This window comes from Ambystoma mexicanum, chromosome 4p (genome assembly GCF_040938575.1).
Source record: "Ambystoma mexicanum isolate Mex_15411 chromosome 4p, UKY_AmexF1_1, whole genome shotgun sequence".
Lineage (NCBI taxonomy): Eukaryota > Metazoa > Chordata > Amphibia > Caudata > Ambystomatidae > Ambystoma > Ambystoma mexicanum.
Window position 1 is genome coordinate 8,943,013 of NC_090927.1, and position 27,109 is coordinate 8,970,121.

General features: G+C 45.9%; 1 protein-coding gene across 1 annotated transcript in view; it reads right to left on the bottom strand.

Moving 5' to 3' along the window:
* LOC138452918 (NACHT, LRR and PYD domains-containing protein 12-like) overlaps window positions 1-27,109 on the bottom strand; it is a 2,075,892-nt gene that overhangs the window by 172,150 nt on the left and 1,876,633 nt on the right. Inside the window, exon 13 of the mRNA XM_069605266.1 lies at window positions 25,035-25,205. Within this exon, the coding sequence (XP_069461367.1) occupies window positions 25,035-25,205 (171 nt within the window). The remainder of the gene's footprint in view (window positions 1-25,034; window positions 25,206-27,109) is intronic.

Sequence of the window (27,109 nt, forward strand, 5' to 3'; positions counted from 1 at the left end):
TTAAGCTCTCCCTAAGCAGACCCAAAACTACAGCACAGAATGTGAGAATGAAAGAAGGAGGCGATGGAAGGAGGAGGTGATAACCAAAGACAGAGAGATAAGGACAGGAGATGGTAGAGATTTAAGCTCTCCCTAAGCAGACTCAAAACTACAGCACAGAGGGTGAGAATGAAACAAGAAGGCCATGGAAGGAGGAGGTAATAACCAAAGACAGAGAGATAAGGACAGGTGATGGCAGAGAATGAAGCTCTCGCTAAGCAGACCCAAAACTACAGCCCAGAGGGTGAGAATGAAACAAGAAGGCGATGGAAGGAGGAGGTGATAACCAAAGACAGAGAGATAAGGACAGGAGGTGGTAGAGAATGAAGCTCTCCCTAAGCAGACCCAAAACTACAGCACAGAGGGTGAGAATGAAACAAGAAAGCGATAGAAGGAGGAGGTGATAACCAAAGACAGAGAGATGAGGACAGGAGATGGTAGAGAATTAAGCTCTCCCTAAGCAGACCCAAAACTACAGCACAGAATGTGAGAATGAAAGAAGGAGGCGATGGAAGGAGGAGGTGATAACCAAAGACAGAGAGATAAGGAAAGGAGATGGTAGAGAATTAAGCTCTCACTAAGCAGACCCAAAACTACAGCACAGAGGGTGAGAATGAAACAAGAAGGCGATGGAAGGAGGAGGTGATAACCAAAGACAGAGAGATAAGGACAGGAGATGGTAGAGAATTAAGCTCTCCCAAAGCTGACCCAAAAATACAGCCCAGAGGGTGAGAATGAAACGAGAAGGCGATGGAAGGAGGAGGTGATAACCAAAGACAGAGAGATAAGGAAAGGAGATGGTAGAGAATTAAGCTCTCCCTAAGCAGACCCAAAACTACAGCACAGAGGGTGAGAATGAAACAAGGAGGCCATGGAAGGAGGAGGTGATAACCAAAGACAGAGAGATAAGGACAGGAGGTGCTAGAGTATTAAGCACTCCCTAAGCAGACCCAAAACTACAGCACTGAGGGTGAGAATGAAACAAGAAGGCGATGGAAGGATGAGGTGATAACCAAAGACAAAGAGATAAGGACAGGAGATGGTAGAGAATTAAGCTCTCCCTAGGCAGAACCAAAACTACAGCACAGAGGGTGAGAATGAAACAAGAAAGCGATAGAAGGAGGAGGTGATAACCAAAGACAGAGAGATAAGGACAGGAGGTGGTAGAGAGTTAAGCTCTCCCTAAGCAGACCCAAAACTACAACCCAGATGGTGAGAATGAAAAAAGAAGCTGATGGAAGGAGTATGTGATAACCAAAGACAGAGAGATAAGGAAAGGAGGTTGTAGAGAAATAAGCTCTCCCACAGTACACCGAAAACTACAGCACAGAGGGTGAGAATGAAATAAGAAGGTGATGGAAGGAGGAGGTTATAACCAAAGACAGAGAGATAAGGGGGTGAGAATGAAATAAGAAGGTGATGGAAGGAGGAGGTTATAACCAAAGACAGAGAGATAGGGACAGGAGAGGGTAGAGAATTAAGCTCTCCCTAAGCAGACCCAAAACTACAGCACAGAGGGTGAGAATGAAACAAGAAGGTGATGCAAATAGGAGGTGATAAGCAAAGACAGAGAGCTAAGGACAGGAGGTGGTAGAGAATTAAGCTCTCCCTAAGCAGACCCAAAACCACAGCACAGAGGTAGAGAATTAAGCTCTCCCTAAGCAGACCCAAAACTACAGCACAGAGGGTGAGAATGAAACAAGAAGGCGATGCAAGGAGGAGGTGATAACCAAAGACAGAGAGATGAGGACAGGAGATGGTAGAGAATTAAGCTCTCCCTAAGCAGACCCAAAACTACAACACAGAGGGTGAGAATGAAACAAGAAGGTGATGGAAAGAGGAGGTGATAACCAAAGACAGAGAGATAAGGACAGGAGGTGCTAAGGTATTAAGCACTCCCTAAGCAGACCCAAAACTACAGCACAGAGGGAGAGAATGAAACAAGAAGGCGATGGAAGGAGGAGGTGATAACCAAAGACAGAGAGATAAGGAAAGGAGATGGTATAGAATTAAGCTCTCCCAAAGCAGACCCCAAAGGACAGCACAGAGGGTAAGAATAAAACAAGGAGGCGATGGAAGGAGGAGGTGATAACCAAAGACAGAGAGATAAGGACAGGAGGTGGTAGAGAATTAAGCTCTCCCTCAGCAGACCCAAAACTACAGCGCAGAGGCGAAGAATGAAACAAGATGGTGATGGAAGGAGGAGGTGATAACCAAAGACAGAGCGATGAGGACAGGAGGTGGTAGAGAATTAAGCTCTCCCTCAGCAGACCCAAAACTACAGCATGGAGGGTGAGAATGAAACAAGAAGGTGATGGAAGGAGGAGGTGATAACCAAAGACATAGAGATAAGGACAGGAGGTGCTAGAGTATTAAGCACTCCCTAGGCAGACCCAAAACTACAGCACAGAGGGTGAGAATGAAACGAGAAGGCGATGGAAGGAGGAGGTGATAACCAAAGACAGAGAGATGAGGACAGGAGATGGTAGAGAATTAAGCTCTCCCTAAGCAGACCCAAAACTACAGCACAGAGCGTGAAAATGAAACGAGAAGGCGATGGAAGGAGGAGGTGATAACCAAAGACAGAGAGATGAGGACAGGAGATGGTAGAGAATTAAGCTCTCCCTAAGCAGACCCAAAACTACAGCACAGAGGGTGAGAATGAAAGAAGGAGGCGATGGAAGGAGGAGGTGATAACCAAAGACATAGAGATAAGGAAAGGAGATGGTAGAGAATTAAGCTCTCACTAAGCAGACCCAAAACTACAGCACAGAGGGTGAGAATGAAAAAAGAAGGCGATGGAAGGAGGAGGTGATAACAAAGAGAGAGAGATAAGGACAGGAGATGGTAGAGAATTAAGCTCTCCCTAAGCAGACCCAACACTACAGCCCAGAGTGTGAGAATGAAAAAAGAAGGCGATGGAAGGAGGAGGTGATAACAAAGAGAGAGGGATAAGGACAGGAGATGGTAGAGAATTAAGCTCTCCCTAAGCAGACCCAAAACTACAGTACCGAGGGTGAGAATGAAACAAGAAGGCCATGGAAGCAGGAGGTGATAACCAAAGACAGAGAGATAAGGACAGGAGCAGCTAGAGAATTAAGCGCTCCCTAAGCAGACCCAAAACTACAGCACAGAGGGTGAGAATGAAACAAGAAGGCAATGGAAGGAGGGGGTGATAACCAAAGACAGAGAGATAAGGGAAGGAGATGGTAGAGAATTAAGCTCTCCCAAAGCAGACCCAAAACTACAGCCCAGAGGGTGAGAATGAAACAAGGAGGCCATGGAAGGAGGAGGTGATAACCAAAGACAGAGAGATGAGGACAGGAGATGGTAGAGAATTAAGCTCACCCTAAGCAGACCCAAAACTACAGCATAGAGGGTGAGAATGAAACAAGAAGGCAATGGAAGGAGGAGGTGATAACCAAAGACAGAGAGATAAGGAAAGGAGATGGTAGAGAATTAAGCTCTCCCAAAGCAGACCCAAAACTACAGCACAGAGGGTGAGAATGAAACAAGAAGGTGATGGAAGGAGGAGGTGATAACCAAAGACAGAGAGATAAGGACAGGACGTGGTAGAGAATTACGCTCTCCCTAAGCAGACCCAAAACTACAGCATAGAGGGTGAGAATGAAACAAGAAGGCAATGGAAGGAAGAGGTGATAACCAAAGACAGAGAGATAAGGAAAGGAGATGGTAGAGAATTAAGCTCTCCCCAAGCAGACCCAAAACTACAGCACAGAGGGTGATAATGAAACAAGAAGGCGATGGAAGGAGGAGGTGATAACCAAAGACAGAGAGATAAGGACAGGAGATGGTAGAGAATTAAGCTCTCCCTAAGCAGAATCAAAATTACAGCACAGAGGGTGAGAATGAAACAAGAAGGCGATGGAAGGAGGAGGTGATAACCAAAGACAGAGAGATAAGGACAGGAGATGGTAGAGAATTAAGCTCTCCCTAAGCAGACCCAAAACTACAGCACAGAGGGTGAGAATAAAACAAGGAGGCGATGGAAAGAGGAGGTGATAACCAAAGACAGAGAGATAAGGACAGGAGGTGCTAGAGTATTAAGCACTCCCTAAGCAGACCCAAAATTACAGCACAGAGGGTGAGAATGAAACAAGAAGGCCATGGAAGGAGTAGGTGATAACCAAAGATAGAGAGATAAGGACAGGAGGTGCTAGAGTATTAAGCACTCCCTAAGCAGACCCAAAACTACAGCACAGAGGGTGAGAATGAAACAAGGAGGTGATGGAAGGAGGAGGAGGTGATAACCAAAGACAGAGAGATAAGGAAAGGAGATGGTAGAGAATTAAGCTATCCCAAAGCAGACCCAACACTACAGCACAGAGGGTGAGAATGAAACAAGGAGGCCATGGAAGGAGGAGGTGATAACCAAAGACAGAGAGATAAGGACAGGAGGTGTTAGATCATTAAGCTCCCCCTAAGCAGACCCAAAACTACAGCACAGAGGGTGAGAATGAAACAAGAAGGTGATTGAAGGAGGAGGTGAAACAAAGCCAGAGTGATAAGGACAGGAGGTGGTAGAGAATTAGGCTCTCCCTAAGCAAAACCCAAAACTACAGCACAGAGGGTGAGAATGAAACAAGAAGGCCATGGAAGGAGGAGGTAATAACCAAAGACAGAGAGATAAGGAGAGGTGATGGCAGAGAATGAAGCTCTCCCTAAGCAGACCCAAAACTACAGCACAGAGGGTGAGAATGAAAAAAGGAGGCCATGGAAGGATGAGGTGATAACAAAGAGAGAGAGATAAGGACAGGAGATGGTAGAGAATTAAGCTCTCCCTAAGCAGACCCAAAACTACAGTACCGAGGGTGAGAATGAAACAAGAAGGCCATGGAAGGAGGAGGTGATAACCAAAGACAGAGAGATAAGGACAGGAGCAGCTAGAGAATTAAGCGCTCCCTAAGCAGACCCAAAACTACAGCACAGAGGGTGAGAATGAAACAAGAAGGCAATGGAAGGAGGGGGTGATAACCAAAGACAGAGAGATAAGGGAAGGAGATGGTAGAGAATTAAGCTCTCCCAAAGCAGACCCAAAACTACAGCCCAGAGGATGAGAATGAAACAAGGAGGCCATGGAAGGAGGAGGTGATAACCAAAGACAGAGAAATAAGGATAGGAGATGGTAGAGGATGAAGCTCTCCCTAAGCAGACCCAAAACTACAGCATAGAGGGTGAGAATGAAACAAGAAGGCAATGGGAGGAGGAGGTGATAACCAAAGACAGAGAGATAAGGAAAGGAGATGGTAGAGAATTAAGCTCTCCCAAAGCAGACCCAAAACTACAGCACAGAGGGTGAGAATGAAACAAGAAGGCGATGGAAGGAAGAGGTGATAACCAAAGACAGAGAGATAAGGAAAGGAGGTGGTAGAAAATTAAGCTCTCCCTAAGCAGACCCAAAACTACAGCACAGAGGGTGAAAATGAAACAAGAAGGCGATGGATGGAGGAGGTGATAACCAAAGACAGAGAGATAAGGACAGGAGATGGTAGAGAATTAAGCTCTCCCTAAGCAGATCCAAAACTACAGCACAGAGGGTGAGAATTAAACAAGGAGGCCATGGAAGGAGGAGGTGATAACGAAAGACAGAGAGATAAGGACAGGAGGTGCTAGAGTATTAAGCACTACCTAAGCAGACCCAAAACTACAGCACAGAGGGTGAGAATGAAACAAGGAGGCGATGGAAGGAGGAGGTGATAACCAAAGACAGAGAGATAAGGAAAGGAGATAGTAGAGAATTAAGCTATCCCAAAGCAGTCCCAAAACTACAGCACAGAGGGTGAGAATGAAACAAGGAGGCCATGGAAGGAGGAGGTGATAACCAAAGACAGAGAGATAAGGACATGAGGTGCTAGAGTATTAAGCACTCCCTAAGCAGACCCAAAACTACAGCACAGAGGGTGAGAATGAAACAAGGAGGCCATGGAAGGAGGAGGTGATAACCAAAGACAGAGAGATAAGGAAAGGAGATGGTAGAGAATTAAGCTCTCCCAAAGCAGACCCAACACTACAGCACAGAGGGTGAGAATGAAACAAGGAGGCCATGGAAGGAGGAGGTGTTAACCAAAGGCAGAGAGATAAGGAAAGGAGATGGTAGAGAATTAAGCTCTCCCAAAGCAGACCCAACACTACAGCACAGAGGGTGAGAATGAAACAAGGAGGCCATGGAAGGAGGAGGTGATAACCAAAGACAGAGAGATAAGGACAGGAGGTGCTAGAGTATTAAGCACTCCCTAAGCAGGCCCAAAACTACAGCACAGAGGGTGAGAATGAAACAAGGAGGCCATGGAAGGAGGAGGTGATAACCAAAGACAGAGAGATAAGGAAAGGAGATGGTAGAGAATTAAGCTCTCCCAAAGCAGACCCAACACTACAGCACAGAGGGTGAGAATGAAACAAGGAGGCCATGGAAGGAGGAGGTGATAACCAAAGACAGAGAGATAAGGACAGGAGGTGTTAGAGCATTAAGCTCTCCCTAAGCAGACCCACAACTACAGCACAGAGGGTGAGAATGAAACAAGAAGGCGATGGAAGAAGGAGGTGATAACCAAAGACAGAGAGATAAGTACAGGAAGTGGTAGAGTATTAAGCTCTCTCTAAGCAGACCCAAAACTACAGCCCAGAGGGTGAGAATGAAACAAGGAGGCCATGGAAGGAGGAGGTGATAACAAAGAGAGAGAGATAAGGACAGGGGATGGTAGAGAATTAAGCTCTCCCTAAGCAGACCCAAAACTACAGTAGAGACGGTGAGAATGAAACAAGAAGGCCATGGAAGGAGGAGGTGATAACCAAAGACAGAGAGATAAGGACAGGAGCAGCTAGAGAATTAAGCGCTCCCTAAGCAGACCCAAAACTACAGCACAGAGGGTGAGAATGAAACAAGAAGGCAATGAAAGGAGGAGGTGATAACCAAAGAAGGAGAGATAAGGAAAGGAGATGGTAGAGAATTAAGCTATCCCAAAGCAGACCCAAAACTACAGCCCAGAGGGTGAGAATGAAACAAGGAGGCCATGGAAGGAGGAGGTGATAACCAAAGACAGAGAGATGAGGACAGGAGATGGTAGAGAATTAGGCTCTCCCTAAGCAGACCCAAAACTACAGCATAGAGGGTGAGAATGAAACAAGAAGGCAATGGAAGGAGGAGGTGATAACCAAAGACAGAGAGATAAGGAAAGGAGATGGTAGAGAATTAAGCTCTCCCAAAGCAGACCCAAAACTACAGCACAGAGGGTGAGAATGAAACAAGAAGGTGATGGAAGGAGGAGGTGATAACCAAAGACAGAGAGATAAGGACAGGACGTGGTAGAGAATTACGCTCTCCCTAAGCAGGACCAAAACTACAGCATAGAGGGTGAGAATGAAACAAGAAGGCAATGGAAGGAAGAGGTGATAACCAAAGACAGAGAGATAAGGAAAGGAGATCGTAGAGAATTAAGCTCTCCCAAAGCAGACCCAAAACTACAGCACAGAGGGTGAGAATGAAACAAGAAGGCGATGGAAGGAGGAGGTGATAACCAAAGACAGAGAGATAAGGACAGGAGATGGTAGAGAATTAAGCTCTCCCTAAGCAGAATCAAAACTACAGCACAGAGGGTGAGAATGAAACAAGAAGGCGATGGAAGGAGGAGGTGATAACCAAAGACAGAGAGATAAGGACAGGAGATGGTAGAGAATTAAGCTCTCCCTAAGCAGACCCAAAACTACAGCACAGAGGGTGAGAATAAAACAAGGAGGCGATGGAAAGAGGAGGTGATAACCAAAGACAGAGAGATAAGGACAGGAGGTGCTAGAGTATTAAGCACTCCCTAAGCAGACCCAAAATTACAGCACAGAGGGTGAGAATGAAACAAGAAGGCGATGGAAGGAGGAGGTGATTACCAAAGACAGAGAGATAAGGACAGGAGGTGGTAAAGAATTAAGCTCTCCCTAAGCAGACCCAAAACTACAGCACAGAGGGTGAGAATGAAACAAGGAGGACATGGAAGGAGGAGGTGATAACCAAAGACGGAGAGATGAGGACAGGAGATGGTAGAGAATTAAGCTCTCCCTAAGCAGACCCAAAACTACAGCACAGAGGGTGAGAATGAAACAAGGAGGCCATGGAAGGAGGAGGTGATAACCAAAGATAGAGAGATAAGGACAGGAGGTGCTAGAGTATTAAGCACTCCCTAAGCAGACCCAAAACTACAGCACAGAGGGTGAGAATGAAACAAGGAGGTGATGGAAGGAGGAGGAGGTGATAACCAAAGACAGAGAGATAAGGAAAGGAGATGGTAGAGAATTAAGCTATCCCAAAGCAGACCCAACACTACAGCACAGAGGGTGAGAATGAAACAAGGAGGCCATGGAAGGAGGAGGTGATAACCAAAGACAGAGAGATAAGGACAGGAGGTGTTAGATCATTAAGCTCCCCCTAAGCAGACCCAAAACTACAGCACAGAGGGTGAGAATGAAACAAGAAGGTGATTGAAGGAGGAGGTGAAACAAAGACAGAGAGATAAGGACAGGAGGTGGTAGAGAATTAGGCTCTCCCTAAGCAAAACCCAAAACTACAGCACAAAGGGTGAGAATGAAACCAGAAGGCGATGGAAGGAGGAAGTGATAATTAAAGACAGAGAGATAAGGACAGGAGATGGTAGAGATTTAAGCTCTCCCTAAGCAGACTCAAAACTACAGCACAGAGGGTGAGAATGAAACAAGAAGGCCATGGAAGGAGGAGGTAATAACCAAAGACAGAGAGATAAGGACAGGTGATGGCAGAGAATGAAGCTCTCGCTAAGCAGACCCAAAACTACAGCCCAGAGGGTGAGAATGAAACAAGAAGGCGATGGAAGGAGGAGGTGATAACCAAAGACAAAGAGATAAGGACAGGAGATGGTAGAGAATTAAGCTCTCCCTAGGCAGAACCAAAACTACAGCACAGAGGGTGAGAATGAAACAAGAAAGCGATAGAAGGAGGAGGTGATAACCAAAGACAGAGAGATAAGGACAGGAGGTGGTAGAGAGTTAAGCTCTCCCTAAGCAGACCCAAAACTACAACCCAGATGGTGAGAATGAAAAAAGAAGCTGATGGAAGGAGTATGTGATAACCAAAGACAGAGAGATAAGGAAAGGAGGTTGTAGAGAAATAAGCTCTCCCACAGTACACCGAAAACTACAGCACAGAGGGTGAGAATGAAATAAGAAGGTGATGGAAGGAGGAGGTTATAACCAAAGACAGAGAGATAATGGGGTGAGAATGAAATAAGAAGGTGATGGAAGGAGGAGGTTATAACCAAAGACAGAGAGATAAGGACAGGAGAGGGTAGAGAATTAAGCTCTCCCTAAGCAGACCCAAAACTACAGCACAGAGGGTGAGAATGAAACAAGAAGGCGATGCAAATAGGAGGTGATAAGCAAAGACAGAGAGATAAGGACAGGAGGTGGTAGAGAATTAAGCTCTCCCTAAGCAGACCCAAAACCACAGCACAGAGGTAGAGAATTAAGCTCTCCCTAAGCAGACCCAAAACTACAGCACAGAGGGTGAGAATGAAACAAGAAGGCGATGCAAGGAGGAGGTGATAACCAAAGACAGAGAGATGAGGACAGGAGATGGTAGAGAATTAAGCTCTCCCTAAGCAGACCCAAAACTACAACACAGAGGGTGAGAATGAAACAAGAAGGTGATGGAAAGAGGAGGTGATAACCAAAGACAGAGAGATAAGGACAGGAGGTGCTAAGGTATTAAGCACTCCCTAAGCAGACCCAAAACTACAGCACAGAGGGTGAGAATGAAACAAGAAGGCGATGGAAGGAGGAGGTGATAACCAAAGACAGAGAGATAAGGAAAGGAGATGGTATAGAATTAAGCTCTCCCAAAGCAGACCCCAAAGGACAGCACAGAGGGTAAGAATAAAACAAGGAGGCGATGGAAGGAGGAGGTGATAACCAAAGACAGAGAGATAAGGACAGGAGGTGGTAGAGAATTAAGCTCTCCCTCAGCAGACCCAAAACTACAGCGCAGAGGCGAAGAATGAAACAAGATGGTGATGGAAGGAGGAGGTGATAACCAAAGACAGAGCGATGAGGACAGGAGGTGGTAGAGAATTAAGCTCTCCCTCAGCAGACCCAAAACTACAGCATGGAGGGTGAGAATGAAACAAGAAGGTGATGGAAGGAGGAGGTGATAACCAAAGACATAGAGATAAGGACAGGAGGTGCTAGAGTATTAAGCACTCCCTAGGCAGACCCAAAACTACAGCACAGAGGGTGAGAATGAAACAAGAAGGCGATGGAAGGATGAGGTGATAACCAAAGACAGAGAGATAAGGACAGGAGATGGTAGAGAATTAAGCTCTCCCTAAGCAGACCCAAAACTACAGCACAGAGCGTGAAAATGAAACGAGAAGGCGATGGAAGGAGGAGGTGATAACCAAAGACAGAGAGATGAGGACAGGAGATGGTAGAGAATTAAGCTCTCCCTAAGCAGACCCAAAACTACAGCACAGAGGGTGAGAATGAAAGAAGGAGGCGATGGAAGGAGGAGGTGATAACCAAAGACATAGAGATAAGGAAAGGAGATGGTAGAGAATTAAGCTCTCACTAAGCAGACCCAAAACTACAGCACAGAGGGTGAGAATGAAACAAGGAGGCCATGGAAGGAGGAGGTGATAACCAAAGACAGAGAGATAAGGACATGAGGTGCTAGAGTATTAAGCACTCCCTAAGCAGACCCACAACTGCAGCACTGAGGGTGAGAATGAAACGAGAAGGCGATGGAAGGATGAGGTGATAACCAAAGACAAAGAGATGAGGACAGGAGATGGTTGAGAATTAAGCTCTCCCTAAGCAGACCCAACACTACAGCCCAGAGGGTGAGAATGAAAAAAGAAGGCGATGGAAGGAGGAGGTGATAACAAAGAGAGAGAGATAAGGACAGGAGATGGTAGAGAATTAAGCTCTCCCTAAGCAGACCCAAAACTACAGTACCGAGGGTGAGAATGAAACAAGAAGGCCATGGAAGCAGGAGGTGATAACCAAAGACAGAGAGATAAGGACAAGAGCAGCTAGAGAATTAAGCGCTCCCTAAGCAGACCCAAAACTACAGCACAGAGGGTGAGAATGAAACAAGAAGGCAATGGAAGGAGGGGGTGATAACCAAAGACAGAGAGATAAGGGAAGGAGATGGTAGAGAATTAAGCTCTCCCAAAGCAGACCCAAAACTACAGCCCAGAGGGTGAGAATGAAACAAGGAGGCCATGGAAGGAGGAGGTGATAACCAAAGACAGAGAGATGAGGACAGGAGATGGTAGAGAATTAAGCTCACCCTAAGCAGACCCAAAACTACAGCATAGAGGGTGAGAATGAAACAAGAAGGCAATGGAAGGAGGAGGTGATAACCAAAGACAGAGAGATAAGGAAAGGAGATGGTAGAGAATTAAGCTCTCCCAAAGCAGACCCAAAACTACAGCACAGAGGGTGAGAATGAAACAAGAAGGTGATGGAAGGAGGAGGTGATAACCAAAGACAGAGAGATAAGGACAGGACGTGGTAGAGAATTACGCTCTCCCTAAGCAGACCCAAAACTACAGCATAGAGGGTGAGAATGAAACAAGAAGGCAATGGAAGGAAGAGGTGATAACCAAAGACAGAGAGATAAGGAAAGGAGATGGTAGAGAATTAAGCTCTCCCAAAGCAGACCCAAAACTACAGCACAGAGGGTGAGAATGAAACAAGAAGGCGATGGAAGGAGGAGGTGATAACCAAAGACAGAGAGATAAGGACAGGAGATGGTAGAGAATTAAGCTCTCCCTAAGCAGAATCAAAACTACAGCACAGAGGGTGAGAATGAAACAAGAAGGCGATGGAAGGAGGAGGTGATAACCAAAGACAGAGAGATAAGGACAGGAGATGGTAGAGAATTAAGCTCTCCCTAAGCAGACCCAAAACTACAGCACAGAGGGTGAGAATAAAACAAGGAGGCGATGGAAAGAGGAGGTGATAACCAAAGACAGAGAGATAAGGACAGGAGGTGCTAGAGTATTAAGCACTCCCTAAGCAGACCCAAAATTACAGCACAGAGGGTGAGAATGAAACAAGAAGGCGATGGAAGGAGGAGGTGATTACCAAAGACAGAGAGATAAGGACAGGAAATGGTAAAGAATTAAGCTCTCCCTAAGCAGACCCAAAACTACAGCACAGAGGGTGAGAATGAAACAAGGAGGACATGGAAGGAGGAGGTGATAACCAAAGACGGAGAGATGAGGACAGGAGATGGTAGAGAATTAAGCTCTCCCTAAGCAGACCCAAAACTACAGCACAGAGGGTGAGAATGAAACAAGGAGGCCATGGAAGGAGTAGGTGATAACCAAAGATAGAGAGATAAGGACAGGAGGTGCTAGAGTATTAAGCACTCCCTAAGCAGACCCAAAACTACAGCACAGAGGGTGAGAATGAAACAAGGAGGTGATGGAAGGAGGAGGAGGTGATAACCAAAGACAGAGAGATAAGGAAAGGAGATGGTAGAGAATTAAGCTATCCCAAAGCAGACCCAACACTACAGCACAGAGGGTGAGAATGAAACAAGGAGGCCATGGAAGGAGGAGGTGATAACCAAAGACAGAGAGATAAGGACAGGAGGTGTTAGATCAATAAGCTCCCCCTAAGCAGACCCAAAACTACAGCACAGAGGGTGAGAATGAAACAAGAAGGTGATTGAAGGAGGAGGTGAAACAAAGACAGAGTGATAAGGACAGGAGGTGGTAGAGAATTAGGCTCTCCCTAAGCAAAACCCAAAACTACAGCACAGAGGGTGAGAATGAAACAAGAAGGCCATGGAAGGAGGAGGTAATAACCAAAGACAGAGAGATAAGGACAGGTGATGGCAGAGAATTAAGCTCACCCTAAGCAGACCCAAAACTACAGCATAGAGGGTGAGAATGAAACAAGAAGGCAATGGAAGGAGGAGGTGATAACCAAAGACAGAGAGATAAGGAAAGGAGATGGTAGAGAATTAAGCTCTCCCAAAGCAGACCCAAAACTACAGCACAGAGGGTGAGAATGAAACAAGAAGGTGATGGAAGGAGGAGGTGATAACCAAAGACAGAGAGATAAGGACAGGACGTGGTAGAGAATTACGCTCTCCCTAAGCAGACCCAAAACTACAGCATAGAGGGTGAGAATGAAACAAGAAGGCAATGGAAGGAAGAGGTGATAACCAAAGACAGAGAGATAAGGAAAGGAGATGGTAGAGAATTAAGCTCTCCCAAAGCAGACCCAAAACTACAGCACAGAGGGTGAGAATGAAACAAGAAGGCGATGGAAGGAGGAGGTGATAACCAAAGACAGAGAGATAAGGACAGGAGATGGTAGAGAATTAAGCTCTCCCTAAGCAGAATCAAAACTACAGCACAGAGGGTGAGAATGAAACAAGAAGGCGATGGAAGGAGGAGGTGATAACCAAAGACAGAGAGATAAGGACAGGAGATGGTAGAGAATTAAGCTCTCCCTAAGCAGACCCAAAACTACAGCACAGAGGGTGAGAATAAAACAAGGAGGCGATGGAAAGAGGAGGTGATAACCAAAGACAGAGAGATAAGGACAGGAGGTGCTAGAGTATTAAGCACTCCCTAAGCAGACCCAAAATTACAGCACAGAGGGTGAGAATGAAACAAGAAGGCAATGGAAGGAGGGGGTGATAACCAAAGACAGAGAGATAACGGAAGGAGATGGTAGAGAATTAAGCTCTCCCAAAGCAGACCCAAAACTACAGCCCAGAGGGTGAGAATGAAACAAGGAGGCCATGGAAGGAGGAGGTGATAACCAAAGACAGAGAGATGAGGACAGGAGATGGTAGAGAATTAAGCTCACCCTAAGCAGACCCAAAACTACAGCACAGAGGGTGAGAATGAAAGAAGGAGGCGATGGAAGGAGGAGGTGATAACCAAAGACATAGAGATAAGGAAAGGAGATGGTAGAGAATTAAGCTCTCACTAAGCAGACCCAAAACTACAGCACAGAGGGTGAGAATGAAACAAGGAGGCCATGGAAGGAGGAGGTGATAACCAAAGACAGAGAGATAAGGACATGAGGTGCTAGAGTATTAAGCACTCCCTAAGCAGACCCACAACTGCAGCACTGAGGGTGAGAATGAAACGAGAAGGCGATGGAAGGATGAGGTGATAACCAAAGACAAAGAGATGAGGACAGGAGATGGTTGAGAATTAAGCTCTCCCTAAGCAGACCCAACACTACAGCCCAGAGGGTGAGAATGAAAAAAGAAGGCGATGGAAGGAGGAGGTGATAACAAAGAGAGAGAGATAAGGACAGGAGATGGTAGAGAATTAAGCTCTCCCTAAGCAGACCCAAAACTACAGTACCGAGGGTGAGAATGAAACAAGAAGGCCATGGAAGCAGGAGGTGATAACCAAAGACAGAGAGATAAGGACAAGAGCAGCTAGAGAATTAAGCGCTCCCTAAGCAGACCCAAAACTACAGCACAGAGGGTGAGAATGAAACAAGAAGGCAATGGAAGGAGGGGGTGATAACCAAAGACAGAGAGATAAGGGAAGGAGATGGTAGAGAATTAAGCTCTCCCAAAGCAGACCCAAAACTACAGCCCAGAGGGTGAGAATGAAACAAGGAGGCCATGGAAGGAGGAGGTGATAACCAAAGACAGAGAGATGAGGACAGGAGATGGTAGAGAATTAAGCTCACCCTAAGCAGACCCAAAACTACAGCACAGAGGGTGAGAATGAAAGAAGGAGGCGATGGAAGGAGGAGGTGATAACCAAAGACATAGAGATAAGGAAAGGAGATGGTAGAGAATTAAGCTCTCACTAAGCAGACCCAAAACTACAGCACAGAGGGTGAGAATGAAACAAGGAGGCCATGGAAGGAGGAGGTGATAACCAAAGACAGAGAGATAAGGACATGAGGTGCTAGAGTATTAAGCACTCCCTAAGCAGACCCACAACTGCAGCACTGAGGGTGAGAATGAAACGAGAAGGCGATGGAAGGATGAGGTGATAACCAAAGACAAAGAGATGAGGACAGGAGATGGTTGAGAATTAAGCTCTCCCTAAGCAGACCCAACACTACAGCCCAGAGGGTGAGAATGAAAAAAGAAGGCGATGGAAGGAGGAGGTGATAACAAAGAGAGAGAGATAAGGACAGGAGATGGTAGAGAATTAAGCTCTCCCTAAGCAGACCCAAAACTACAGTACCGAGGGTGAGAATGAAACAAGAAGGCCATGGAAGCAGGAGGTGATAACCAAAGACAGAGAGATAAGGACAAGAGCAGCTAGAGAATTAAGCGCTCCCTAAGCAGACCCAAAACTACAGCACAGAGGGTGAGAATGAAACAAGAAGGCAATGGAAGGAGGGGGTGATAACCAAAGACAGAGAGATAAGGGAAGGAGATGGTAGAGAATTAAGCTCTCCCAAAGCAGACCCAAAACTACAGCCCAGAGGGTGAGAATGAAACAAGGAGGCCATGGAAGGAGGAGGTGATAACCAAAGACAGAGAGATGAGGACAGGAGATGGTAGAGAATTAAGCTCACCCTAAGCAGACCCAAAACTACAGCATAGAGGGTGAGAATGAAACAAGAAGGCAATGGAAGGAGGAGGTGATAACCAAAGACAGAGAGATAAGGAAAGGAGATGGTAGAGAATTAAGCTCTCCCAAAGCAGACCCAAAACTACAGCACAGAGGGTGAGAATGAAACAAGAAGGTGATGGAAGGAGGAGGTGATAACCAAAGACAGAGAGATAAGGACAGGACGTGGTAGAGAATTACGCTCTCCCTAAGCAGACCCAAAACTACAGCATAGAGGGTGAGAATGAAACAAGAAGGCAATGGAAGGAAGAGGTGATAACCAAAGACAGAGAGATAAGGAAAGGAGATGGTAGAGAATTAAGCTCTCCCAAAGCAGACCCAAAACTACAGCACAGAGGGTGAGAATGAAACAAGAAGGCGATGGAAGGAGGAGGTGATAACCAAAGACAGAGAGATAAGGACAGGAGATGGTAGAGAATTAAGCTCTCCCTAAGCAGAATCAAAACTACAGCACAGAGGGTGAGAATGAAACAAGAAGGCGATGGAAGGAGGAGGTGATAACCAAAGACAGAGAGATAAGGACAGGAGATGGTAGAGAATTAAGCTCTCCCTAAGCAGACCCAAAACTACAGCACAGAGGGTGAGAATAAAACAAGGAGGCGATGGAAAGAGGAGGTGATAACCAAAGACAGAGAGATAAGGACAGGAGGTGCTAGAGTATTAAGCACTCCCTAAGCAGACCCAAAATTACAGCACAGAGGGTGAGAATGAAACAAGAAGGCGATGGAAGGAGGAGGTGATTACCAAAGACAGAGAGATAAGGACAGGAAATGGTAAAGAATTAAGCTCTCCCTAAGCAGACCCAAAACTACAGCACAGAGGGTGAGAATGAAACAAGGAGGACATGGAAGGAGGAGGTGATAACCAAAGACGGAGAGATGAGGACAGGAGATGGTAGAGAATTAAGCTCTCCCTAAGCAGACCCAAAACTACAGCACAGAGGGTGAGAATGAAACAAGGAGGCCATGGAAGGAGTAGGTGATAACCAAAGATAGAGAGATAAGGACAGGAGGTGCTAGAGTATTAAGCACTCCCTAAGCAGACCCAAAACTACAGCACAGAGGGTGAGAATGAAACAAGGAGGTGATGGAAGGAGGAGGAGGTGATAACCAAAGACAGAGAGATAAGGAAAGGAGATGGTAGAGAATTAAGCTATCCCAAAGCAGACCCAACACTACAGCACAGAGGGTGAGAATGAAACAAGGAGGCCATGGAAGGAGGAGGTGATAACCAAAGACAGAGAGATAAGGACAGGAGGTGTTAGATCAATAAGCTCCCCCTAAGCAGACCCAAAACTACAGCACAGAGGGTGAGAATGAAACAAGAAGGTGATTGAAGGAGGAGGTGAAACAAAGACAGAGTGATAAGGACAGGAGGTGGTAGAGAATTAGGCTCTCCCTAAGCAAAACCCAAAACTACAGCACAGAGGGTGAGAATGAAACAAGAAGGCCATGGAAGGAGGAGGTAATAACCAAAGACAGAGAGATAAGGACAGGTGATGGCAGAGAATTAAGCTCACCCTAAGCAGACCCAAAACTACAGCATAGAGGGTGAGAATGAAACAAGAAGGCAATGGAAGGAGGAGGTGATAACCAAAGACAGAGAGATAAGGAAAGGAGATGGTAGAGAATTAAGCTCTCCCAAAGCAGACCCAAAACTACAGCACAGAGGGTGAGAATGAAACAAGAAGGTGATGGAAGGAGGAGGTGATAACCAAAGACAGAGAGATAAGGACAGGACGTGGTAGAGAATTACGCTCTCCCTAAGCAGACCCAAAACTACAGCATAGAGGGTGAGAATGAAACAAGAAGGCAATGGAAGGAAGAGGTGATAACCAAAGACAGAGAGATAAGGAAAGGAGATGGTAGAGAATTAAGCTCTCCCAAAGCAGACCCAAAACTACAGCACAGAGGGTGAGAATGAAACAAGAAGGCGATGGAAGGAGGAGGTGATAACCAAAGACAGAGAGATAAGGACAGGAGATGGTAGAGAATTAAGCTCTCCCTAAGCAGAATCAAAACTACAGCACAGAGGGTGAGAATGAAACAAGAAGGCGATGGAAGGAGGAGGTGATAACCAAAGACAGAGAGATAAGGACAGGAGATGGTAGAGAATTAAGCTCTCCCTAAGCAGACCCAAAACTACAGCACAGAGGGTGAGAATAAAACAAGGAGGCGATGGAAAGAGGAGGTGATAACCAAAGACAGAGAGATAAGGACAGGAGGTGCTAGAGTATTAAGCACTCCCTAAGCAGACCCAAAATTACAGCACAGAGGGTGAGAATGAAACAAGAAGGCGATGGAAGGAGGAGGTGATTACCAAAGACAGAGAGATAAGGACAGGAGATGGTAAAGAATTAAGCTCTCCCTAAGCAGACCCAAAACTACAGCACAGAGGGTGAGAATGAAACAAGGAGGACATGGAAGGAGGAGGTGATAACCAAAGACGGAGAGATGAGGACAGGAGATGGTAGAGAATTAAGCTCTCCCTAAGCAGACCCAAAACTACAGCACAGAGGGTGAGAATGAAACAAGGAGGCCATGGAAGGAGTAGGTGATAACCAAAGATAGAGAGATAAGGACAGGAGGTGCTAGAGTATTAAGCACTCCCTAAGCAGACCCAAAACTACAGCACAGAGGGTGAGAATGAAACAAGGAGGTGATGGAAGGAGGAGGAGGTGATAACCAAAGACAGAGAGATAAGGACAGGAGGTGTTAGATCAATAAGCTCCCCCTAAGCAGACCCAAAACTACAGCACAGAGGGTGAGAATGAAACAAGAAGGTGATTGAAGGAGGAGGTGAAACAAAGACAGAGTGATAAGGACAGGAGGTGGTAGAGAATTAGGCTCTCCCTAAGCAAAACCCAAAACTACAGCACAGAGGGTGAGAATGAAACAAGAAGGCCATGGAAGGAGGAGGTAATAACCAAAGACAGAGAGATAAGGACAGGTGATGGCAGAGAATGAAGCTCTCGCTAAGCAGACCCAAAACTACAGCCCAGAGGGTGAGAATGAAACAAGAAGGCGATGGAAGGAGGAGGTGATAACCAAAGACAGAGAGATAAGGACAGGAGGTGGTAGAGAATGAAGCTCTCCCTAAGCAGACCCAAAACTACAGCACAGAGGGTGAGAATGAAACCAGGAGGCGATGGAAGGAGGAAGTGATAATTAAAGACAGAGAGATAAGGACAGGAGATGGTAGAGATTTAAGCTCTCCCTAAGCAGACTCAAAACTACAGCACAGAGGGTGAGAATGAAACAAGAAGGCCATGGAAGGAGGAGGTAATAACCAAAGACAGAGAGATAAGGACAGGTGATGGCAGAGAATGAAGCTCTCGCTAAGCAGACCCAAAACTACAGCCCAGAGGGTGAGAATGAAACAAGAAGGCGATGGAAGGAGGAGGTGATAACCAAAGACAGAGAGATGAGGACAGGAGATGGTAGAGAATTAAGCTCTCCCTAAGCAGACCCAAAACTACAGCACAGAATGTGAGAATGAAAGAAGGAGGCGATGGAAGGAGGAGGTGATAACCAAAGACAGAGAGATAAGGAAAGGAGATGGTAGAGAATTAAGCTCTCACTAAGCAGACCCAAAACTACAGCACAGAGGGTGAGAATGAAACAAGATTGCGATGGAAGGAGGAGGTGATAACCAAAGACAGAGAGATAAGGACAGGAGATGGTAGAGAATTAATCTCTCCCAAAGCTGACCCAAAAATACAGCCCAGAGGGTGAGAATGAAACGAGAAGGCGATGGAAGGAGGAGGTGATAACCAAAGACAGAGAGATAAGGAAAGGAGATGGTAGAGAATTAAGCTCTCCCTAAGCAGACCCAAAACTACAGCACAGAGGGTGAGAATGAAACAAGGAGGCCATGGAAGGAGGAGGTGATAACCAAAGACAGAGAGATAAGGACAGGAGGTGCTAGAGTATTAAGCACTCCCTAAGCAGACCCAAAACTACAGCACTGAGGGTGAGAATGAAACAAGAAGGCGATGGAAGGATGAGGTGATAACCAAAGACAAAGAGATAAGGACAGGAGATGGTAGAGAATTAAGCTCTCCCTAGGCAGAACCAAAACTACAGCACAGAGGGTGAGAATGAAACAAGAAAGCGATAGAAGGAGGAGGTGATAAAAAAAGACAGAGAGATAAGGACAGGAGGTGGTAGAGAATTAAGCTCTCCCTAAGCAGACCCAAAACTACAACCCAGATGGTGAGAATGAAAAAAGAAGCTGATGGAAGGAGTATGTGATAACCAAAGACAGAGAGATAAGGAAAGGAGGTTGTAGAGAAATAAGCTCTCCCACAGTACACCGAAAACTACAGCACAGAGGGTGAGAATGAAATAAGAAGGTGATGGAAGGAGGAGGTTATAACCAAAGACAGAGAGATAAGGGGGTGAGAATGAAATAAGAAGGTGATGGAAGGAGGAGGTTATAACCAAAGACAGAGAGATAAGGACAGGAGAGGGTAGAGAATTAAGCTCTCCCTAAGCAGACCCAAAACTACAGCACAGAGGGTGAGAATGAAACAAGAAGGCGATGCAAATAGGAGGTGATAAGCAAAGACAGAGAGATAAGGACAGGAGGTGGTAGAGAATTAAGCTCTCCCTAAGCAGACCCAAAACCACAGCACAGAGGTAGAGAATTAAGCTCTCCCTAAGCAGACCCAAAACTACAGCACAGAGGGTGAGAATGAAACAAGAAGGCGATGCAAGGAGGAGGTGATAATCAAAGACAGAGAGATGAGGACAGGAGATGGTAGAGAATTAAGCTCTCCCTAAGCAGACCCAAAACTACAACACAGAGGGTGAGAATGAAACAAGAAGGTGATGGAAAGAGGAGGTGATAACCAAAGACAGAGAGATAAGGACAGGAGGTGCTAAGGTATTAAGCACTCCCTAAGCAGACCCAAAACTACAGCACAGAGGGAGAGAATGAAACAAGAAGGCGATGGAAGGAGGAGGTGATAACCAAAGACAGAGAGATAAGGAAAGGAGATGGTATAGAATTAAGCTCTCCCAAAGCAGACCCCAAAGGACAGCACAGAGGGTAAGAATAACACAAGGAGGCGATGGAAGGAGGAGGTGATAACCAAAGACAGAGAGATAAGGACAGGAGGTGGTAGAGAATTAAGCTCTCCCTCAGCAGACCCAAAACTACAGCGCAGAGGCGAAGAATGAAACAAGATGGTGATGGAAGGAGGAGGTGATAACCAAAGACAGAGCGATGAGGACAGGAGGTGGTAGAGAATTAAGCTCTCCCTCAGCAGACCCAAAACTACAGCATGGAGGGTGAGAATGAAACAAGAAGGTGATGGAAGGAGGAGGTGATAACCAAAGACATAGAGATAAGGACAGGAGGTGCTAGAGTATTAAGCACTCCCTAGGCAGACCCAAAACTACAGCACAGAGGGTGAGAATGAAACAAGAAGGCGAATGAAGGATGAGGTGATAACCAAAGACAGAGAGATAAGGACAGGAGATGGTAGAGAATTAAGCTCTCCCTAAGCAGACCAAAACTACAGCACAGAGCGTGAAAATGAAACGAGAAGGCGATGGAAGGAGGAGGTGATAACCAAAGACAGAGAGATGAGGACAGGAGATGGTAGAGAATTAAGCTCTCCCTAAGCAGACCCAAAACTACAGCACAGAAGGTGAGAATGAAAGAAGGAGGCGATGGAAGGAGGAGGTGATAACCAAAGACATAGAGATAAGGAAAGGAGATGGTAGAGAATTAAGCTCTCACTAAGCAGACTCAAAACTACAGCACAGAGGGTGAGAATGAAACAAGGAGGCCATGGAAGGAGGAGGTGATAACCAAAGACAGAGAGATAAGGACATGAGGTGCTAGAGTATTAAGCACTCCCTAAGCAGACCCACAACTACAGCACTGAGGGTGAGAATGAAACGAGAAGGCGATGGAAGGATGAGGTGATAACCAAAGACAAAGAGATGAGGACAGGAGATGGTTGAGAATTAAGCTCTCCCTAAGCAGACCCAACACTACAGCCCAGAGGGTGAGAATGAAAAAAGAAGGCGATGGAAGGAGGAGGTGATAACAAAGAGAGAGAGATAAGGACAGGAGAAGGTAGAGAATTAAGCTCTCCCTAAGCAGACCCAAAACTACAGTACCGAGGGTGAGAATGAAACAAGAAGGCCATGGAAGGAGGGGGTGATAACCAAAGACAGAGCGATAAGGACAGGAGCAGCTAGAGAATTAAGCGCTCCCTAAGCAGACCCAAAACTACAGCACAGAGGATGAGAATGAAACAAGGAGGCCATGGAAGGAGGAGGTGATAACCAAAGACAGAGAGATAAGGACATGAGGTGCTAGAGTATTAAGCACTCCCTAAGCAGTCCCACAACTACAGCACTGAGGGTGAGAATGAAACGAGAAGGCGATGGAAGGATGAGGTGATAACCAAAGACAGAGAGATAAGGATAGGAGGTGGTAGAGAATGAAGCTCTCCCTAAGCAGACCCACAAGAAAGCGATAGAAGGAGGAGGTGATAACCAAAGACAGAGAGATAAGGACAGGAGATGGTAGAGAATGAAGCTCTCACTAAGCAGAACCAAAACTACAGCACAGAGGGCGAGAATGAAACAAGAAGGCGATGGAAGGAGGAGGTGATAACCAAAGACAGAGAGATAAGGAAAGGAGATGGTAGAGAATTAAGCTCTCACTAAGCAGACCCAAATCTACAGCACAGAGGGTGAGAATGAAACAAGAAGGCGATGGAAGGAGGAGGTGATAACCAAAGACAGAGAGATAAGGACAGGAGATGGTAGAAAATTAAGCTCTCCCAAAGCTGACCCAAAACTACAGCCCAGAGGGTGAGAATGAAACGAGAAGGCGATGGAAGGAGGAGGTGATAACCAAAGACAGAGAGATAAGGAAAGGAGATGGTAGAGAATTAAGCTCTCCCTAAGCAGACCCAAAACTACAGCACAGATTGTGAGAGTGAAACAAGAAGGCGATGGAAGGAGGAGGTGATAACCAAAGACAGAGAGATAAGGACAGCAGATGGTAGAGAATTAAGCTCTCCCTAAGCAGACCCAAAACTACAGCACAGAGGGTGAGAACGAAACAAGGAGGCGATGGAAGGAGGAGGTGATAACCAAAGACAGAGAGATAAGGACAGGGGATGGTAGAGTATTAAGCACTGCCTAAGCAGACCCAAAACTACAGCACTGAGGGTGAGAATGAAACAAGAAGGCGATGGAAGGATGAGGTGATAACCAAAGACAAAGAGATAAGGACAGGAGATGGTAGAGAATGAAGCTCTCCCTAAGCAGACCCAAAACTACAGCTCAGAGGGTGAGAATGAAACAAGAAGGCGATGGAAGGAGGAGGTGATAACCAAAGACAGAGAGATAAGGACAGGATGTGGTAGAGAATGAAGCTCTCCCTAAGCAGACCCAAAACTACAGCACAGAGGGTGAAAATGAAACAAGAAAGCGATGGAAGGAGGAGGTGATAACCAAAGACAGAGAGATAAGGACAGGATGTGGTAGAGAATGAAGCTCTCACTAAGCAGAACCAAAACTACAGCACAGAGGGCGAGAATGAAACAAGAAGGCGATGGAAGGAGGAGGTGATAACCAAAGACAGAGAGATAAGGAAAGGAGATGGTAGAGAATTAAGCTCTCACTAAGCAGACCCAAATCTACAGCACAGAGGGTGAGAATGAAACAAGAAGGCGATGGAAGGAGGAGGTGATAACCAAAGACAGAGAGATAAGGACAGGAGATGGTAGAAAATTAAGCTCTCCCAAAGCTGACCCAAAACTACAGCCCAGAGGGTGAGAATGAAACGAGAAGGCGATGGAAGGAGGAGGTGATAACCAAAGACAGAGAGATAAGGAAAGGAGATGGTAGAGAATTAAGCTCTCCCTAAGCAGACCCAAAACTACAGCACAGATTGTGAGAGTGAAACAAGAAGGCGATGGAAGGAGGAGGTGATAACCAAAGACAGAGAGATAAGGACAGCAGATGGTAGAGAATTAAGCTCTCCCTAAGCAGACCCAAAACTACAGCACAGAGGGTGAGAACGAAACAAGGAGGCGATGGAAGGAGGAGGTGATAACCAAAGACAGAGAGATAAGGACAGGGGATGGTAGAGTATTAAGCACTGCCTAAGCAGACCCAAAACTACAGCACTGAGGGTGAGAATGAAACAAGAAGGCGATGGAAGGATGAGGTGATAACCAAAGACAAAGAGATAAGGACAGGAGATGGTAGAGAATGAAGCTCTCCCTAAGCAGACCCAAAACTACAGCTCAGAGGGTGAGAATGAAACAAGAAGGCGATGGAAGGAGGAGGTGATAACCAAAGACAGAGAGATAAGGACAGGATGTGGTAGAGAATGAAGCTCTCCCTAAGCAGACCCAAAACTACAGCACAGAGGGTGAAAATGAAACAAGAAAGCGATAGAAGGAGGAGGTGATAACCAAAGACAGAGAGATAAGGACAGGAGATGGTAGAGAATGACGCTCTCGCTAAGCAGAACCAAAACTACAGCACAGAGGGCGAGAATGAAACAAGAAGGTGATGGAAGGAGGAGGTGATAACCAAAGACAGAGAGATAAGGACAGGAGATGGTAGAGAATTAAGCTCTCCCTAAGCAGGCCCAAAACTACATCACAGAGGGTGAGAATGAAACAAGAAGGCGATGGATGGAGGAGGTGATAACCAAAGACAGAGAGATAAGGAAAGGAGGTTGTAGAGAAATAAGCTCTCCCACAGTACACCAAAAACTACAGCACAGAGGGTGAGAATGAAACAAGAAGGCGATGGAAGGAGGACGAGGGGAGTCTCCGAAGGGATCAGGACCCGGCACTTAAGGGAGAATTTCCTGTCTTTTTCGTCATTGGGAATATCTGACCATCATTTGAGTTGTCCTGTCTTGTAACACATCCTTGAATACAAGAAAGTAAATGACATCAAATGGTCCAAGCATCCATCGGGATCCCACGTGATAGAATGATCATGTGTGGGACGTGGTCACTGACATTCTCAAGATCAGGGTGGGCATTGATGGAGCTGCTTCAGAAGCATTTAATGAGCTTCAGCGAAACATTAAAAAAGTTGTTTAATAGACATTCAGCTGGTTGTAAAACTGAAAATTTGCTAAATTTGCTACATGTGTGCCCCCCTCTTTTGTCTATTGTGAAAAAAGCTGCAGGTGAAGGGCTTTATAGATTTGCCAATGTGCAGACAGGCGTCAACTCATTTCAATCACCTAATATACCTATAGGTATAGCATGTAAATGCTATTACTTTCAGTAACGCAGGATGGAGCCTCAATCTAAAATGTGAGCCCAACTCCTTTTCGTTTTATTCAATACAATCTACTGAGAGGTGAGCAGCTTCTTACCTTATAGATTTCTTTTTCGCTGCTTCACGCAGCTTCCTCACTTCAGATTCATTCTTTTCAGATTCTTTCAGGGGATTCTCTGCGAGGTGGATCTCTGTCAGGGATGTGTTTGGTTGAAGCACAGAGCAGAGGTCTGCAAAGCACGCACCAGTGAGAGAGCAGTCAATCAGCCTGCAGGAGAAAGAGAGACAGAAGAACAAGAGTTTGAGTGGATATTACAGCTTCAGTGTTAAAGCCCTGTGCCAGGCATGATGTTGAGGCTTATCCTGACCTTAGGGCGTCCGCCCTCATGGTGTGAAGCTTGTCTGGAGGGAACAACTCTGGGACACACTCATGAATTCTAAGAAGAAGTGAGCAATTCAGCTTGTGTTTCCAGTGGTTTGTGCTGTATTTGTTGCATAATAACACAACAGTGAGGACTCCACTGGTTTCTTTGGGCCTAGACTCGGATGTGGGAACCTCTTCCCTTTCCTGTTCCAATGGGAGAATCCAACAGCCCCTTCCCGGGACACCCATAACATGTTCATATTGACACCCCTTTATCTTCTCTTCCCACACCGGTAATGGCCTTTTAGTTCAGTTTTAAACTGCCCCTCTTGCCCCACATGGCTGTGATTTACCAGTAATGTATAAAAACTGGACATCAGTGTACTATCCACTGACTCACCAGGACATAAAGAGCTTCTTTCTTTGGTAGAAAGCTTCTCCTGATTTCATCCAACTTAAATGTATTGAAATTAAAAGTGACTATAATCATACGTGTGGAGTCCCGGAGAGAACATCAGAAAAATTCAATTCAGAGTTGATTTCTAAAACAGGTAAACATTGGCCAAATAAGGGTGTGAAATATCTGGATGCACTACTGAAATGCCTGCTTCGAATAATGATCTTAAGCTTCTATTCTGTGTTTTGGAGGCAATGAACTGGGATAGAATTGACTTTCCGCATGTTATGTATAAACTGGTTGATGTGTTTTTTTCGTTGCTTTTGCTCACTTACTTTCTTTTTCTGAAGTGAAGAGCCATTGGTTTTGTAAGAGCCTATTCAGTTATGTTCGTGGAATTGAAACAAAGGTTTTTACATATGTTAAAACTGTAGATTTTTCAATAAAAATAAAAAATAAAAAAAATAAGGGTGGGATTAATACCTTCATGACCTGACGCATTTAGTACCGTCTGGGGGAACTGGCATAGAAACATTGAGGCATAATGTGGGGGAAGTTGCTTGAGGACGTCACACCTTTGCTGTCTGCTGGAGGCGTTACAAGTAGACCTTCCTTGCTTTGTCTGTCATGAAAGTAATCAAGGGAGAGAATCACTGATGCAGACCAATCCCCCTGACTGACTCTGGGGACTGGAAGTAATCAAGGGAGAGAATCACTGATGCAGACCAAACCCCCTGACTGACTCTGGGGACTGCAAGTAATCAAGAGGGAGAATCACTGATGCAGACCAATCCCCCTGACTGACTCTGGGGACTGGAAGTAATCAAGAGGGAGAATCACTGATGCAGACCAATCCCCCTGACAGAATCTGGGGACTGGAAGTAATGAAGGGAGAGAATCACTGATGCAGACTGAGACCAGTCCCCCTGACTGATTCTGGGGTCTGGAAGTAATCAATGGAGAGAATCACTGATGCAGACCAATCACCCTGACTGACTCTAGGGACTGGAAGTAATCAAGGGAGAGAATCACTGATGCAGACCAATCCCCCTGACTGACTCTGGGGACTGGAAGTAATCAAGGGAGAGAATCACTGATGCAGACTGAGACCAGTCCCCCTGACTGACTCTAGGGACTGGAAGCAACCAAGGGAGCGAATCACTGATGGAGACCAATCACCCTGACTGACTCTAGGGACTGGAAGTAATCAAGGGAGAGAATCACTGATGCAGACCAATCCCCCTGACCAACTCTAGGGACTGGAAGTAATCAAGGGAGAGAATCGATGATGCAGACTGAGACCAATCCACCTGACTGACTCTGGGGACTGGAAGTAATCAAGGGGGAGAATCACTGATGAAGACCAATCCCCCTGACTGACTATGGGGACTGGAAGTAATCAAGGGAGAGA